At 38.2% G+C, this 16084-nt stretch overlaps 2 protein-coding genes across 2 annotated transcripts in view; one reads left to right on the top strand and one right to left on the bottom strand.

Moving 5' to 3' along the window:
* Positions 1 to 2015, top strand: part of fkbp16 (FKBP prolyl isomerase 16) — a 33602-nt gene extending 31587 nt beyond the window's left edge. The window contains exons 9-10 of the mRNA XM_062421448.1: positions 1156 to 1293; positions 1394 to 2015. Of these exons, the coding sequence (XP_062277432.1) occupies positions 1156 to 1293; positions 1394 to 1480 (225 nt within the window). The 3' untranslated portion in view covers positions 1481 to 2015. The remainder of the gene's footprint in view (positions 1 to 1155; positions 1294 to 1393) is intronic.
* On the bottom strand, positions 2010 to 15658 carry rasef2 (RAS and EF-hand domain containing 2). Its single transcript, XM_062421445.1, has 17 exons — positions 15260 to 15658; positions 13136 to 13288; positions 11091 to 11181; positions 10654 to 10749; positions 6288 to 6365; positions 6083 to 6198; positions 5945 to 6013; positions 5442 to 5523; positions 5226 to 5296; positions 4922 to 5111; positions 4721 to 4822; positions 3891 to 4035; positions 3714 to 3795; positions 2982 to 3096; positions 2785 to 2898; positions 2596 to 2672; positions 2010 to 2506 (listed from the first exon to the last, which is right to left on the bottom strand). Exons 1-17 carry the CDS (start codon positions 15568 to 15570, stop codon positions 2404 to 2406), a joined length of 1995 nt encoding a protein of 664 aa, XP_062277429.1. The 5' UTR covers positions 15571 to 15658; the 3' UTR covers positions 2010 to 2403.
* Between the last annotated feature and the right edge of the window lie 426 nt (positions 15659 to 16084).

A 16084-nucleotide genomic window follows, 5' to 3' on the forward strand; every position in this document is an offset into this window, starting at 1 on the left:
AATATGTTTGGAGTCTGTGTGCATCACCGGCTTATCATAAAAAAAATTTAAAAACACACAACAAACCTGATGTTCAATATGAAAGTTCAAAACAAAGTTGTCCTTACATGAGCCTCCAGGAAAGAGATGGCCTGTTTGGTCTTGTTTGTGTGGTTAGTCTAATCTGCCAAATCCTCCGCAGAAGGTTCTGACAAACTTCACATCTGGCCATCTACAGATGTGACCACACTGCCCAGAGCTGTCCAGCAAACTTGGTTAAATAAAATAACACTTACACAAGCTAAATTTTGTCTATCTGAAGCCCCAAGCTCCAAAAGTAGAAGGTAAGAAAGAGACTGAGTCATCCTTTCCAGCTACTTTATAGACTCTACACTGTATAATTAAGATAACTACTGTACAGAACGCTTTATCGTGACAAAAACCGAACAATAATCTTAGCTTAACGTTATTTTAGTTGCTTAAAGCCTGCTGTCACTCACTGGATTTGAATTAGCAGAGGTTGTAAAGTGCGAGGAGTACATTTCTTCCAGCTGTTTACAGCACAGTGTTGCCAGTATTACAATGACCTGACCTATAAGGCACACTGCCACAGTCACAAATATGTCTGGTCTTGTCTAGACAAAACGAAAATATCTGCTGCGTTGGTAATTACAGCTTAGTCTCAGTGCTGGATACAATACTGAGGAGAAACCTGGTTTTGCTGTACAGTGAGAAAGTTATTGTGCATCAGTCTGTTGATCATGACATAAAAAGACGAAACACACTGTATGTAGTTTAGAACTGCAAAATATAGCATACTGTATAATATTTTTATGCATTTCATGACAAGGAACAACCTCCGTAAATATTCTGCTGCATGTTTTAAAGCCATCTGTGTGTAAGATTGAACTTGAATTTAAAATATATTTAAAGGCTAAAGGGAAGATTATCATGCGTTGTAGACTTCTCATATTTGTTTGAACAAACTTTGGCCATCAGCCATTTAAGCCTATCCTGTAAAGCTTTAAGTTTCAGACCTCTGCTCTCACCTGCTGGACATTTTCAACACTACAACTTGACTTTTTCCTCAAAGAAAAGGACCCCTCTTCCTCCAATCATTAGATCTATGGAGCATAGCTGTTTAACAAGATGTTGTCCTTCTCTCTTGTTTTTAAGGCAATCCACGTTGAGTTGTCCAAACTTGTCAAAAGGCAATCAGGAGGCAAAGAAACCCAGGAGTGGAGACCTAAACCTGCAGAGGTGCTTGGAGAGAATATTGCACCTTTTCTGATTCCCTCTAAGAAGAAGCCACCTGTAAGCCCTAACAGAAATATCACCAGCTAAAAATGTTAATGTCTTCTATTTCGATGACTACGATTATGTTTTAAATGTACCTTGTGTTGTGGTGTTTTAGGGAATGTCCTGGAAGCTCATACTTGGTGCTCTGGTGGTGGCCTTGGGAAGCTTAGTGACGTCAGTCATTCTGACTGCAAGAAACTGACGTCCCTCTGCAGCGAGCACTTTCTAAATCCTCATAACAACCATCCTCCTCGTCCTCCTCATCATCATCGTCATCATCGCCAGAGCCTGCTCTCTAGCCCGGTTTAGTCAGTTCAGTTGAAAAGAGTTTTTTACTGTAAAGAGGAGACGGTATCTTGTGCAAAATGCTTAAAAGCTGCAGCAGCACTGATCCAAAAGATGTATTTATGTGAGCTTCACATGGTAGAATGATGTTTCACTGACTGGTGTGCAGTTTTTATATAAATGATGATATTTAAATATACAGTAAGTGTAAGAGTGAATTGATAATACTAGCAGATTCCTTCTGATCGATAAGACAGAAGTCACATTGGAAAGTTGGAAACCAAACTACAAAGAGTAACTTTAGAAAATGAATAACACTGAAAGATTTGATCAGTGCTCAATAAATAAAGGTATTGAATCTGCAATGTAAAATTGCTTACACTGATGCTTAATAAAATGTTTCAATATGCTTTTTTCTCTGCTCCTCTGTCACAGGTCTGACCTCCATTTAAAAAAACAAAACCCTTCAGTTTTTTTTATTAAAAGTTATTTAACTAGAATTGAGGCATTGATTTGCCATATTTATTTAATAAAATCACATTTACTACCAAATAAATACAACATCTAAGAATATAAGCAATACAATGTGCAGGTAAGGCAATATAATTGCATTAAATGTGTTATTTGTGCATGTGCAATTTCCCAGCAATAGAAACCTTAATTTTGATCAGAAAATTAACATTTATAAAAATATATTCAAGGCTTGGGGGTTAATATATCAAAGCTTTAAAACATGTAAGAACATTTTTTTTTACAAGTGTAACGTCCTTCATGAAATAAAAATCACTTGGTGTCCTTCATTGCTCCGTCCTACAGTGTCATATCTACGTGCATCAGAGTCTACAGCCTGCAGCAGCTGTTTAGAGTCTTCTTTGGGTTTGTTGGACTCAGTCGGACCTCCGAATCTGACGGCCGCCTCAGTTTGACATTTTTCTTTACTTCTCTGTGGGAAAGGAAAAAAGTAAGTGTTGCCATGGTTTATGAAGGAATAACACTTTTAAATTCAAACTCTCTTTCTCTCCGGCCTCCTACCTCGCTAGATGAAGCACAGCCTCGACAATGTTGGTTCCCTCTTTGGCACTCGTCTCGCAGAACAAGGCACCGTATGTCTGCAAGCAAAGTATCGTCATGCCTGATTGCAGTCAGTTTATTTTGATACCTGGGATGCCAGGCGTCTCTGTATAAACATTATTCCGTCAGGTGGAATGAAAAGTTACGTACCTTGGCCAACTTCTCTCCATGTATACTACTCACACAGCTTCCCTCTGGAAGCTGCTCTCGGAGGTCCACCTTGTTTCCAATAACACACATGGGGATTTTCTCCTCTGTTGAATCCTTTAGAAAAACAAAGGACATCGTTCGATTTATTTATTGGCGAGGGGATTTTTTTGTCAGTCAGTCAGTATTTCCATAATTACCTGAATCTGATCCACCCACGCTCTGACGTTAAGGAAACTGCTTTCTGAAGTAACGTCGTAGAGTAGCAGGACTCCATGAGCTTTACGGAAATAGGACCTGGCAATACTGCGGAACCTACATTGAGGAAAGAGAGCACTCTTTTTAGACAAGCATCTTCTGCATTCTTACATAATTAAAAAAGGAACACGGTGCCAACAGTTTTAATGGTATGCTTTCCCTGTCACTAGATAGTTATAAACTTTATTGTCCCCGTAGGGAAAGTAGCATTTTGGTTTCCGGCATGGCCGTACAGGCACATAAGCCACAAAAACAAGACACAAAAAGTAGAGGAAAAAAACAAAAACAAACTATAAGTTAAAAGACAGGCTTCACATAACCATCCCCTAACAGACAAATAGCATCAGTCCATAAGAAAGCCTTCAGACTAAAAGAAAATGAATACAATAAAAACATATGTGTTCTGATAAGAGAAGAGGGATTGAAGGGTTGTCACTGTTCAGACTCTCTGAACAGAAGCCCAGAGAGAAATTAAGGCCTGCCATTACTTTTCAGGTGTTTGTTTAGGTGGCTAATCACTGGTGGAATAAATTACTGTTTTGTCCTATTTCTTGAGATGGCTGGGTACTGATACCTCCTGCCTGAGGGTACCAATTCAAAGGCAGTAAAAAGTGGGTGCATTGAATCTGCTAAAATCTTCTCTACTTCCTTGAGAAGCAGAGTCAGCACAGTACCTCTCCTGTCCAGCTGTGTCCCAAATCTGCAGGCTTGTCTTCTCTCCGTCTACTAGCATTCTCTTCATTTGAAAATCCACCCCTGAGAACCAGAAAGCAGATTTACACGTCTGAAAATCAAGACATGGTTAATTAGTGTTTTATTAAGAGTGACATGTTTTTTTTGGTGGTGCCCACCCAGAGTCGTCTGAATGTCTCCTCTGAATTCGTTGAGTGTCAGTCTTAGCAGGAAGCTGGATTTTCCTGCTCCGGCATCTCCAGCTAAAACAAGGCGGTACATTGGAGCAGGTTCCTCAGCATCTTCCATGTCGGCTTCTAATGACTACACACACACACACACACACACACACACACACACACACACACACACACACACACACACACACACACACACACACACACACACACACACACACACACACACACACACACACACACACACACACACACACACACACACACACACACACACACACACACACACACACACACACACACACACACACACACACAGAGAGAGAGAGAGTGTGTGTGTTAACTCAAGGTTTTTTTTTCATCCCTGAGCTTTCCACCAAATCTCACAGTCTTTATCCCATCGACAGTATGACCCCATGTTACACATTATCCATACTGTACTTCGCTCAGTTGTCATTGTGTAATCCATCTCCATGACAACTCAACAAACTCCCTCCACTCATAAAGACTGTGAGATATGGTGAACCTTGAGTTTTTGGAAGTCAACAGGGTAGAACAATAAAACAAGGTTGAAAAAAGCTTTTCGATGTCAAGGTTACATATTACATTGTTTTAACAGCATATGAATGTCATTATTTCGATCTGAATGTTGAAATGTAGTTATTGAAGTATTGTTGAAACAATGGTTATATATATAGTACATGTAAATTTCACACTTTCAAAACACATTCAGTCTAGTTTTAATATAAAAATCTAAAGATGTCTTTTGACTTCTATATGATCAAATAAATACCTGCTTGAGGTAATTTTACCTTTGTGGAAAAGGCAGATAAACGTCTTCGTAGGGATGATGCAATTGAACTTGCTTTGCTTGGAGTTACTGACACTGCGGCCTCAGATTTGACTTCTGATATCTGAAACATACAAGAAAAAAAATAGTTTAAACTTTTTACAGCTTAGCAGGTTGCTGGCATTTCATTTGATCCACTATTTGACCCGATGTTTGTTCTGACCTCAACATCAGATGGGATATAAGAGTAACTGTGGTGAACCGTTTCCCCTGAGCTTCTACTATCTTCACTGTCGTAATCGCTGCCTGGGCTCTCGGCTGTATCCATCTGCAGGGACACTCCACTGTCCAGGTACTTATCAGCCCAGGTGGCCACATGAGAGTAGTTCGACTTGCTGGAAACCTGCTCTGAGCTGCACCAAAGCACAGACACGCACACACACATTCAAGCTGGTGTTAGCTGTGATAATTTAATTCACCGAGATCAATCCACAGATTCACAGAGGTGTGTAAAAAACTTTATATACCTGCCGTGCTTGAGTGTGCTTTGTCGGAGGGGTTTCATCCTGCGAGCCGGGATTTCATTTTGGGGAGACAGCTGTAGGGCAGATTAAGGATGTCATGCATTAAACTTTTTTTTTTTTACACTTCTTGAACTATTGAAAACAATTTAATGTGAGCTTCTAACTGTTGTAGAGCCAGTGAGTATGAAGAAATTTGTCATCACCAAACATGGCACTCACCCTCCTTTTAGCTGCAACCGCTTCATTAGCCAACTCAGACCGAAGCCCGTCGTTACTATCATACAGCTTTTTGTTCATCTCCCTAACAGTGTCAAAGGTCAGATACATGTGCAAATATTTATTATCATTCAACAGATGAGTGGTACAGTAAAGAAATACTGGATAAGTTGACATATGAAAGTCCAAGTATCACATTTTTTCTACTTGACAGTAAACTTCATACAGTGAGCACTGTACACTAAATACATTAAATGCTGTTATTCTGCTTATTCAAGTTGGTTAAAACAAATTAAGGTTATTATCTAGAAATTTATGCTGCCAAGAGAAAATATAACTTTTTGTAATTCCTGGTAAAAGTTGATATTTTGGCATTTTGACTTCTCTGACAGTAAGGTATACAAAAATCAAGAATGGAAGACCGTCAAGAAAAGTTATTAAGACACCAACATCATTCACTAAATGTCCGTACTGGAACAAGATTATCAATTGCACGACATACTCACTGCAGAATCTGGATCTGACTGGAGTAAGACTGGTATTCCATCACCATCCCCTTCAAATCCTCTGTTTCTCTGTCATGAAACACACATGTTAACTGTATGTTCATCAGATGTGAGCTGACCTTTAAGACAGTACCTCACCTTTCATATTGAGCTTTCTGATCTGTATACATGTTCTTCAGCTTGTCCAGCTCTGAGTGCAGGATGGCGATGTTTGTCGTGGCTTGTAGCAAAGAGCCACGCAGCTGCTCGTTCTCCTGAAGAGAGACGTTAAATAACTTGAACAATCCTACACAGCAGGCATCTACATTTTTTAAAAACAATTACTACCAAATTAATAACCTACATGTGAGAGATCGCTGGTTTGTTTGTTCAGTCTGGCCATCTCCTCCTTTGAATGGTTGGTTTTAGAGTCCTCGAGGCTCTGGAGAATAGACATTCACATGAACATTTTGTTACGCAGTTTTAGATGTTGATAAGGCGATGTGTTTTCATTACAACCCCCCCCCCCCCCAAAAAAAAAACAAACAAAAAAAACCCAGAAATAAACACTGTTAGACCCAGTTTCATCTATTTTCAATAAACAGTGGTTTAGACATGTCAACTGTAGCCCAACCAATACTGGACTTTTGATACAGTTTGATAACTTTAAGAGTTTTTAAACACAAATATCTGCTGATACTAAAACATAATCAATACAAACATTTAAATGAAAATTCCTTAATTTTGTTGAATTGGGGGATTTTACAATAGATTTCAGTGCTCTCGGGACAAATTTCATTGTTTGAGGTCATTTCATTTGTGTACTGTGGTTTGTTTCTATTGTTATCAGCCAACATAAACACCAATACTGATTATACAGTATCTGCAATAAGCCAGTATACTGTAGGCCAACCAATTCACAGGTGTAGCTCTACTGTCAATGTGTGCCATCTACAGGCAAGAAAAGTAATAGCTTCTGCAATTTGAGAATTGTGCCACATGCAGGAAGTGAATGCTACAGCTTTATTCATCTCTTTGTTGGTGCTGTTCACAGTCAGTATTTGAGGTTTTAGATTAAGTTTATAGTTAATGAGTTATTTTTAATTAATTATTAATGTTTATTATTAATGGTAATTATTAACATACATGTATATTTGCTACAACCTTCCATGTTAGATTAATCTGACTGATGGGAAGACTGGCAAAAGACTAGAGTTAGAATGAGTGGAGGGACTCATAGTGGGTTATTTGCTAAATCTAGGAAATCAATCACATGAAGTGTAATGATGCACTATAAGGGATTTAAGATTATGTCTTTACATGTTAATGGTTTGGGTAATCTGATTAAAAAGGGCAAAACTAACTACAAAATTGAAAAGAATAATATTACATTTGAGAAACTAAAAAGATTTACAAATTCTAGCTAACATACTTGTAGCCATAAAAGAGGCTTAGTAATCTTGATATTGATCTCAGGTAAATTTGAAAACTATAAAGAAATCACACACAAAGGGAAATAATAGTAATTGGCAAAGTGAAAAATAACAATCCTGACATTGGTGAATATCTATGAAGCTCCTGTTTGTGATCAGCATTTTTTACTTGATCTGATTGCAATGGAAGCAGAGGGAATTTGTATATTTGGAGGGGATCTGAATGTCCAAATGTGGATAGAACAAGCAAAAAGAAGACTAAGAACCAATTAAAAAAAAACCTATTCAACACTACCATTGAAATAGACTTTGTTAATGTCTGAATTAATTTTCTTCCTCTAGAGACTATACTCCCTACTCAATACCACACCCAGTTTACTCTAGAAAAAGACTAGTTTAATGCAATGAGGAGACTATTATATACTAAGATTGCAGAATTTGTAGCTGATGTATCAAATCATAATGTGCAATATACTTAATAATTCAAATGGACAGAAGAAGGAAGGATACAGTTAAACAATTAAATGTTATGACATTAAATTGGAAATGTTCTTAAGAATGACATGGTGAGGTATATCCAACAACACTATGGCTGTAATACGAGTTGGTCAGTCGCAAGGACAACACATAGATGACCAGAACAAAAACATATAATAAGTTAATCTTAGATCTGAAGGATTTAGAAAAGAAGAACAAAAATAATGAGGAACACAAGAGTCATAACCAAATACAAGATCTGGGGGGAAAAATGGATGAGATTTTAGGTCAAGAGGTAGAGAAAAATAACAAGATTTGTAAACAGGCGTATTATAAGCTGGGCCCTAAATCCACAAAATGACTTGCTCGCAGGCTATGCAAACAACAGGCTGACAACACCATTTAGAAAATTAAAAACCCTCGTACAATTAAATTAAAGAGTGAGCCAAAAGAAATAAAACACATTTTCCAGGAGTATTATAAAGAAATATATAAACAAACCTCTACAGTATATGGGGAATCAATGAGGATGTATTCAAGTACAATAGATCTACGATCTACCCTGTATTGGATAGATACACAATAAGACAATCACAGCAGAAATATCACTGGAGGAGATAGAGAAGGTTAAAAACAATCAATGCCCCAGCCAGTGACAGTTTCCTGTCATAATAGTACAAAATATTTCAGAATGAGCTGAACTCACTTCTCCTGGATGATCAGAGAAGGTAAGACACCAACACAAATCCCCCAAGAGAACAAAAACAAGGAAAACTTTATAAACTACAGACCAATATCAATTTTAAATGTGGACTATCAGTTATGAACTTCAATTATTTCCAACATTTGAAACATTCATGCCAGATTTAATTGATGAAGACCAGAGTGGATTTATAACAGCCGACAAAGAAGACAATATTAGACGAACACTACATGTAATATATAGGATCAAAAGGAAATTATACACACAGCCCTGACCAGCCTTGATGCAGAAAAGGCCTTTGAGAGGGTTAATTTGGATTTATTATACAAAATACAGAAATACAGAGTCCAATACACTACACTCCAGTTGCCAAAGGATAATGGTGGAATGGCATTTCCAGATTTTAAGATCCAATTCTATGCAGCCCAACTTCCACCACTAATTGACTGGTATGATGATAGCTTTATAGCTAGACGGAAAGAGACTGAGACACAGCAGGGTCCAAAAGTCTGAGACCACTTTCCTATTCACTTAAATTGGAAAGTGCTCTCAGACTTTTGGACCCTACCGTGTGTCCTTGGCTATCACATCCAAACAGGGAGAAAAAGTGCTTCGTGGCCATATCACAAGTATGATCGATCCAACAAAAATATTTACATAAATATCCTCGACAACCTAAATTGAAAAAAGGTTAGTGTTAAAATGGAAAGCTTTGGATAGTGAATTTTAATCAGGGAAGTATGATTCAGCATTCATAGAGTAGATAAAAAAAAAGGTATTACTGCATTTTGTACCATTGCTGAAAACAGAGACCTGAGAAGTTTAAAAGATTTGAAGAACAGATTTGCACTTAGAATCAAAAACTGTTTGATATCTTCAATTGAGAGAATATTTCAGCAAAATAAAGAAAAAAGGGAGACACCAGAAGAAAAGAATTCAGTGGTTGAGGTGATGGTCAATGCATATCATCAAAAAACGTTATCACAGTTTAATGGTTATGTAAAGTTAAAAACCTCATTTTATGCAAAATTTAAGTGGGAAAAGGAATTGAACTTCCTGATTTCAGAAGCATTTGCATTACGTGGATGTTACACTATAGACATCCACAAATTCAAATAAATAGGGAAGATTTAATAGGAAAAGTCTAATGTGTTTCTTTATAACAGCTAACATTAAAAAAAAAAAAACAGGCAACCAACATGCTGGAGGTAATGTGTGAAGGAAGATAATTACTTGGTCAAGAGTCTCCTCAATGCTAGCAGGAAGGCCATTACAAGAAAATGGCCCATCCCAAACATAAACAGCAGTTAGAAATAGTACAGGAAATATCTGTGATGGAAAAAAATGACTTATTCACTTAGTGTGAAAGAAGATGAGTTTAACAGAAAATGGGGAAAAATGGTTAAAGTTTAGAAATAAAGATATTGGCACTGTATTAGTTTTATTGACAAAAATGTAAATTATTTTTTACATTTTGTATGACTGAAAAACTGCAAGTAAACTCCTCTTTTCAGGTGTTTGTTTCAATGTTAGGTTCTATTTTTGTTTTACTTGTGTATGTATAAAAGCAATAGACTAAAGTTATTCCTGTTTCCACCTTTCATCATTTTGAATTTTCCTGTGCACTTTTATTCATTATGCAAAGAGTAGAGTGAAGCACAGTTGTGTGGTTTTCAGTTTAGCAGTAATCAGATTTTTCTGCATGATGAGTGAGTGTAGAGGCAACAATCTGATCACAAGGGGTAACCTGAGACACATTTGAGACACATCCTATTACTATGACTGATTATTTCTCAGCTGGATTTTGACACATTGTTGGTATAAAGTATGTGAATTTAGATGCAAAATGTTAGATCTTAAACATGTCATAAAGGTGCTCTTTGGCCCAAACTCAAAAAAATGTGACAAATCTGGAAAACACTTCCTCTGTTTGTCTGGTGCAGCAGGGTTTTTCCTAGATAACAAACCTTTCCTTTCCTTTCCCAGAAGCTTTTGTAGTGTGTCACTCCTTTCTATTTCATGTTATAAGGAAATAACATACCCATTCGATAAAATCTGGTCCCTTCTGATGAACAGGAAGAAGAAATTTAGTTTACATGCTGTGTGAGGATATCTACCTTTAACAGTCTGTCCACAGTAGCATGCAGGTCTGCCACCTCATTCTCATGCTTCCTTTGCATGGTAGACAGCACTCCCTCCATTTTCTTGCGCTCCTACAAACATCAAACCAAAGCAGTTAGAGGTGCTGCTCACTGGCCAGGCCCTGAAGAGAGGCTTTCATCTGGTGTTACGGAGGCTCTTTGTGAGACGTGTAACCTGCCGCTGTGTGCTGCACCACAAGTATGCAGGTAGCTCACAACAACTGGGCTAAAGAATGTGCAGGTACTTTCACTTCACTATGAGATAATGTTCATTGTTTTAAGCCTATTTCTCTGTGCTTTGATTATTCATTAAATGTAGCAAATTTGATATCTTTAATTTGGATTTAGTATAAATGTTGGAGTGAATCACAGAATCAGTAGTCCACTATAAATACTGCAGGTGTCACACTCACCCCAGCTCTCACCCTCTCCTCTGTTCTGGCTATTTGCTGCTGTATGTCGTCCTCCAGCTCTGCCAGGTGACTGTTGTTCATCTCCTCAGTTCTGTTTGAACGGAAATATGCGCTCAGGTTTGTGTCAGCAGCCTCACCACTGCTGAACAAAATCAGATTCTCCAACCGTGGTCCAAAAGTTGAATATAAAAAGTATTACAATACGAATCCACTTCCTGAGTCTACTTGGCTGATTTAACTTGTAACGTGTTGTAGTTGTGGCTGATCTGCTCCTGTCAGACAACACACGGACCAACCAGAGCGGAGGGAGGGACAGCCTTTTAAAAGTAGATTCCACAAGTGGACACTGATCTTTGTGAGTATGATTTGTCAGACCTCACATACATGCTTCAATTTAGTTTATGGTTTAAATGGGTGATTTTAAAGGGGAGGTTACTTCAGTAGGAAATTAAACTACAGATCTGAATATTCAGTTTTAAAAAGGGATTAAAAAAGAAAACAGGCAGGGAAACACATTTAAGTCTTCCTACTTCCTTGAACATGGAATGTCACCTTTCTCATGCCTTGTTGTTACTGAACCAGAAAACAACAGCTTAGACACACAATCTCTGCCGGTATAGAGCTGAGAGTCAATGTTAATATCACAAATTTAAAACTAATTACTAAAAGACGTGTTGATTCACAACTTTAAGTCTTTAAAATACAACCTGCAACACTTACAGTGCTTTTGTTCAGCCTGAATATATCACTACCAATGTGACGAATGTAGAGCTGCAATGATTAGTCGATTAATCAATTATTCAGTCGACAGAATATTTATTGGCATCTATTTTGATCATTGTTGAAAAAATGAATATTTGCTGGTTTCTTGAACGTGTAGATTTTATGGGTTTCTTTAGAAAATATGGAAAAATTCTGACATTACAGACAAAACGATTGATGGAAAAAATATTTGGCAGATTAATCCTCTTGAAAAAAACAGTATTTAGATCTTCAAAATGTATACAATTAAAACATTTAAAGAACTTGAAATATTTTTCCTCTTTTAAAAGAAGAATCTGGCACCTGAGACAAAGACCAGGGTGTGGTTAGGATTAACTCACATTTAAAAAGTCCCTAAAATGCTAATATTTGTCAGTGTCTACATCAGTGTAGTAACCAGTGAACCAGCTGACAGTTGGCACATTAAAATGCAACAATACCAGATGGGCCCATGAAAGTTAAACTTAATCAATATTTCTGTTAAGGGTTGCTCATACTGCTCAAAAAACAACCAACTTATTGTTTTTAGTAAACTATTACTGCATATTCCCACAACTTCAACAGACAACGGCTTTAGCAGAAAAGCTCTGATAAACCCACCGCTCACTAGCTGCACAGCACCAAATGATGGAGACAGAGTTACTGATTAGCTGGTAAAAAAAAACTAAACACTTTGCAGCTGAAAGACACATTTTCTTGAGAGTTGTTTGAGACTAAAATAGAACTAGAGTGAAAATTAGATTCACATTTGTCAGGTCGCCAGAAACACGACGCACAATAAAGACTAGCGTCAGCAGCATGTAATAATAAAGCAGCGTGCTGTGTGTCTGCTGGATTTGTACTTTTTGTGAACAAACTGATTAAATATGACCAAAATATCTGTTGTTGTTCTTCAGCTCCCCAAGTGGGAAGAAAGGAAAAAAATCAGTGAATATAGTTTGAAGTCGAGCAGTCTATCCCTGACCCAGTTGATGCAGTGGAGTTGGTACATAGACACTAAAAAGGTCCTGCATGTAGCCACTGTCTTTATGACGTTCAGCCACAAGAGGGAAACACAAGAGGGCAGCAGTTCCCCACCACTCTTTAATCAAACTCTTCATACAGTTTTATTTCAGTGAGGACAGTCATGATTTATTAATAATAATAAACACAAACCCAGCATCCTCCATAATTTTTAGCTCATATGATGTGATTTCTTGCTTGACCTTTGGCCTGTGAGATTTTAACCTGTTTGTTTCTGCTTCACTGGACAGATTTTTTTTCCCTTAACTTTTTTTTCTTACCGCTTCAAGCTTGTCTCCAGCTGTTCACATTCGAGTCTGTTGTCCAGGCTCTGAGTGATCAGAGAGTTGATGATTTCCTCATACTGCTGCAGCACCGTCATGTTTGTGTGTGAGTGAATGGCCTGGTAGAGATCGGCCAGCTGCTCCCTGAGGCTGTGGGAGGATAACAAATAGTCACGCTTTTACCATCAATAAACATGTCAATGCCATTTTCTATTTTTCTAGTATCATACGTTTTCATCCCTGAAGGCCTGGAAAGGTGGCTTTTAAAAAATCTGGTAGTTTCATAGCAACTGTTAAAAATAATCAGAAAAGTTTCACTAAACATCTATTTCACTACATTAGTTGCCTAATTTAATAAAAGTTTGAATGCAATTAAAACAAACTGAAGGTTTATATTACATCATATTTTGTAGTTAAATACATCACTAAATTTGGAGATACTCAGACAGTGGCAACACATAAAACACAAATATTGTGATTAAACTCTACAAAGTGTTATCAGCATCACATTTTGACTCAGCATTGTACTACAAGTGGATGTGCATGACGTTTATGTATAATTTTATAGACATAACTGTGAAAACATACTGTAAATTACATGAATTACCCACTATTAAATGATTAAGAAATAGATTAAGATGTTACTATGACTGGTTTATGCAAAAAAAAATCCAGATTTTCCAATTATAAACTTTTACAATCTGCCACTCTGAAATGTTCAACTTGTAGATCTGTAAAAACTTTAATTTGTTTAATTTTGTTTTGTCACTCATCACCTGTCATAAATACACTCCCATACAAAAATAATGCATGCGATTCATTTTTATTGGCATTTCAGCATCTGATAACAGCAAACTTTAATTTTTAAGCACCTCTTATCATTGGTAACTACTTATTGAAGGAGAAATGTATGTACACTGACAGCAAGCATTTAAAATGGGTACTGCGGTCCAAATTCAAAAAGCTGGAGAGTTGTCGCCCCCTGCCCCCTCCTCCCCAGACTTAAGACTCACGGTGGCTTTTTTAGGTCAGGTTGAATCTACCTCAGTTGATCCAGTGTGTTTGCTTGCTTTCATGGCTGCAGCAAGCTGTGTTTGTGTGCCAAAGTTTCATATCTGGCAACCTGGGGTTTGGAAATGGGCGTCAATCTGATCTCACAGAAATAGGTGAAAACAACCTCTTACAACCGCATTTCGGAGTGGTGGCATGTAACATGATACATCTAGGCCTACGTGTCAGAGCCATGATCAGGTTGAATGAGCAGATGACTGAACCACAAAAGGCCAAAACAAAAAGAGGTGCACTGGAATGGAAATGTCATATATCATACGGGCTGTAGTATTAGCAGCTGGAGAAGCCTGTATTTCAACTTAGCATGTTTACTTAATCTCTGATAACTTATCACAGTGATTTTGTGAGTTAGTACAGTGAATATATTACATATTGGTCCTTTAAAGTCGGCTTGACTTACATACTCAGGAGTCAGGTGCAAGCTTATTAGGTAACACTCCTGCAGTCTAATCAACCTTGCATTTAATCCTACCTTCATGAAAATGATCATCAGTTTTTATTGAAAGTGTTTTGGAGAAGCATTAATTCAACTTTGAGACTGTAGTTTATACTGATTAATACTGATTAATCAAAGCAGTAGTTTGGCAAAGCATAAAATACTGGCTCAAGGTCCACTTACTACATGTTTGTGGAACTCTGAATAGCTTCTCACGGACTTCATCAACGATGGAGTTGGGTCAGTTGTCTTGGAAACAGCCAATATACGACCACCTGTGACGTCTCCATAACAACAGAGCAAATCGCAGTAGCCGAGGAAGACCATGAGAGGCGCCTGAAGCTCCCCAAAAAGGGTACTAAGAGGACCCTGAGTTTCATTTTAGTAGCCTATTAGTTCCTACTTTTGTTTCTCACATATTATTCCCTTCAACAAAGTACATGACAAGCAGTAAAGTTAACCTGTGCGGGCTGTGACGTCACCGATACGCCTGTGTGCGTGAAGCGTTGTTAATCCTTGTCACCTTATCTGTGTGTCACGAGAAGTATCTATCAAAGTTGTGAGTTGTAAATAAACACTCGTCTCACGGAGGAACCAGGCGGGTGTGATTTTACCTTTCAGAGAAAAGAGACTCCTCAGTCAACCTGCCCAAAAACTCTTCCCAGCCACGGTTTTGGTTTTGAGTTGACCCAGCGCCAAAAGCCGCCAGGTCCAGAGTCTCTGAAACCTCCTGGAACTTTGAAGAAAACGTGGTGTAGTCGATGTATCCGTCGCCGCCCGCGTCCAACTTGTCGAAAAGAGTTTTGATGTCGCTTTCGGGGACGTTGAGCTCCCGGCAGACCACCTTAAAGTCCTCATACTCAATCTTACCGGACTTGTTCACATCACAAGTAGAGAACAGTCTCTGAAGGCTGGGTCGGTCCATAGCTGTGTATAAAACACGTACAAAACATTTAAAATCGTTGGCGCACAGTTAAAATGTAACCCCCGGCTTCTCCCACCGACTGAACAGGTTGTTGTGTCTCAATTAAGGTACCGCGGAGGTATGTAGGAGCCGGCGATTGGTCCAGGTCCCAGTGTGGGCGGGTATAATCCGAATCAATGGACCCAATATGTCACTTCCTACCTGGATCCACCAGTCACTGCTGCAAGAGCCCAAGTTTATGATTATTTGGCTTCATCCTGAGTTAGCTGTCATCCATGTGTGCAGTGGAGGTGTAACACTATACGAAGCGCTCGGCTATGTTTACCATTAAGGTGTGTGGAGCATGTGAGAGTTTTATCAGACACTCCTCTTTGTTCCCCTTGGTATGCAGTGTGCCTTTCTGTCTCCACCCCAAGCGATTAAAACTGTACAAATACCCTCAATGTCCCAACACTGTGAGGCCAAGCACTTTCATTCATAAGCACTGCAGGATGATGTTCAAAACAGGAGCCAT

This window comes from Scomber scombrus, chromosome 6 (assembly GCF_963691925.1).
Source record: "Scomber scombrus chromosome 6, fScoSco1.1, whole genome shotgun sequence".
NCBI classification, from domain to species: Eukaryota; Metazoa; Chordata; class Actinopteri; order Scombriformes; family Scombridae; genus Scomber; species Scomber scombrus.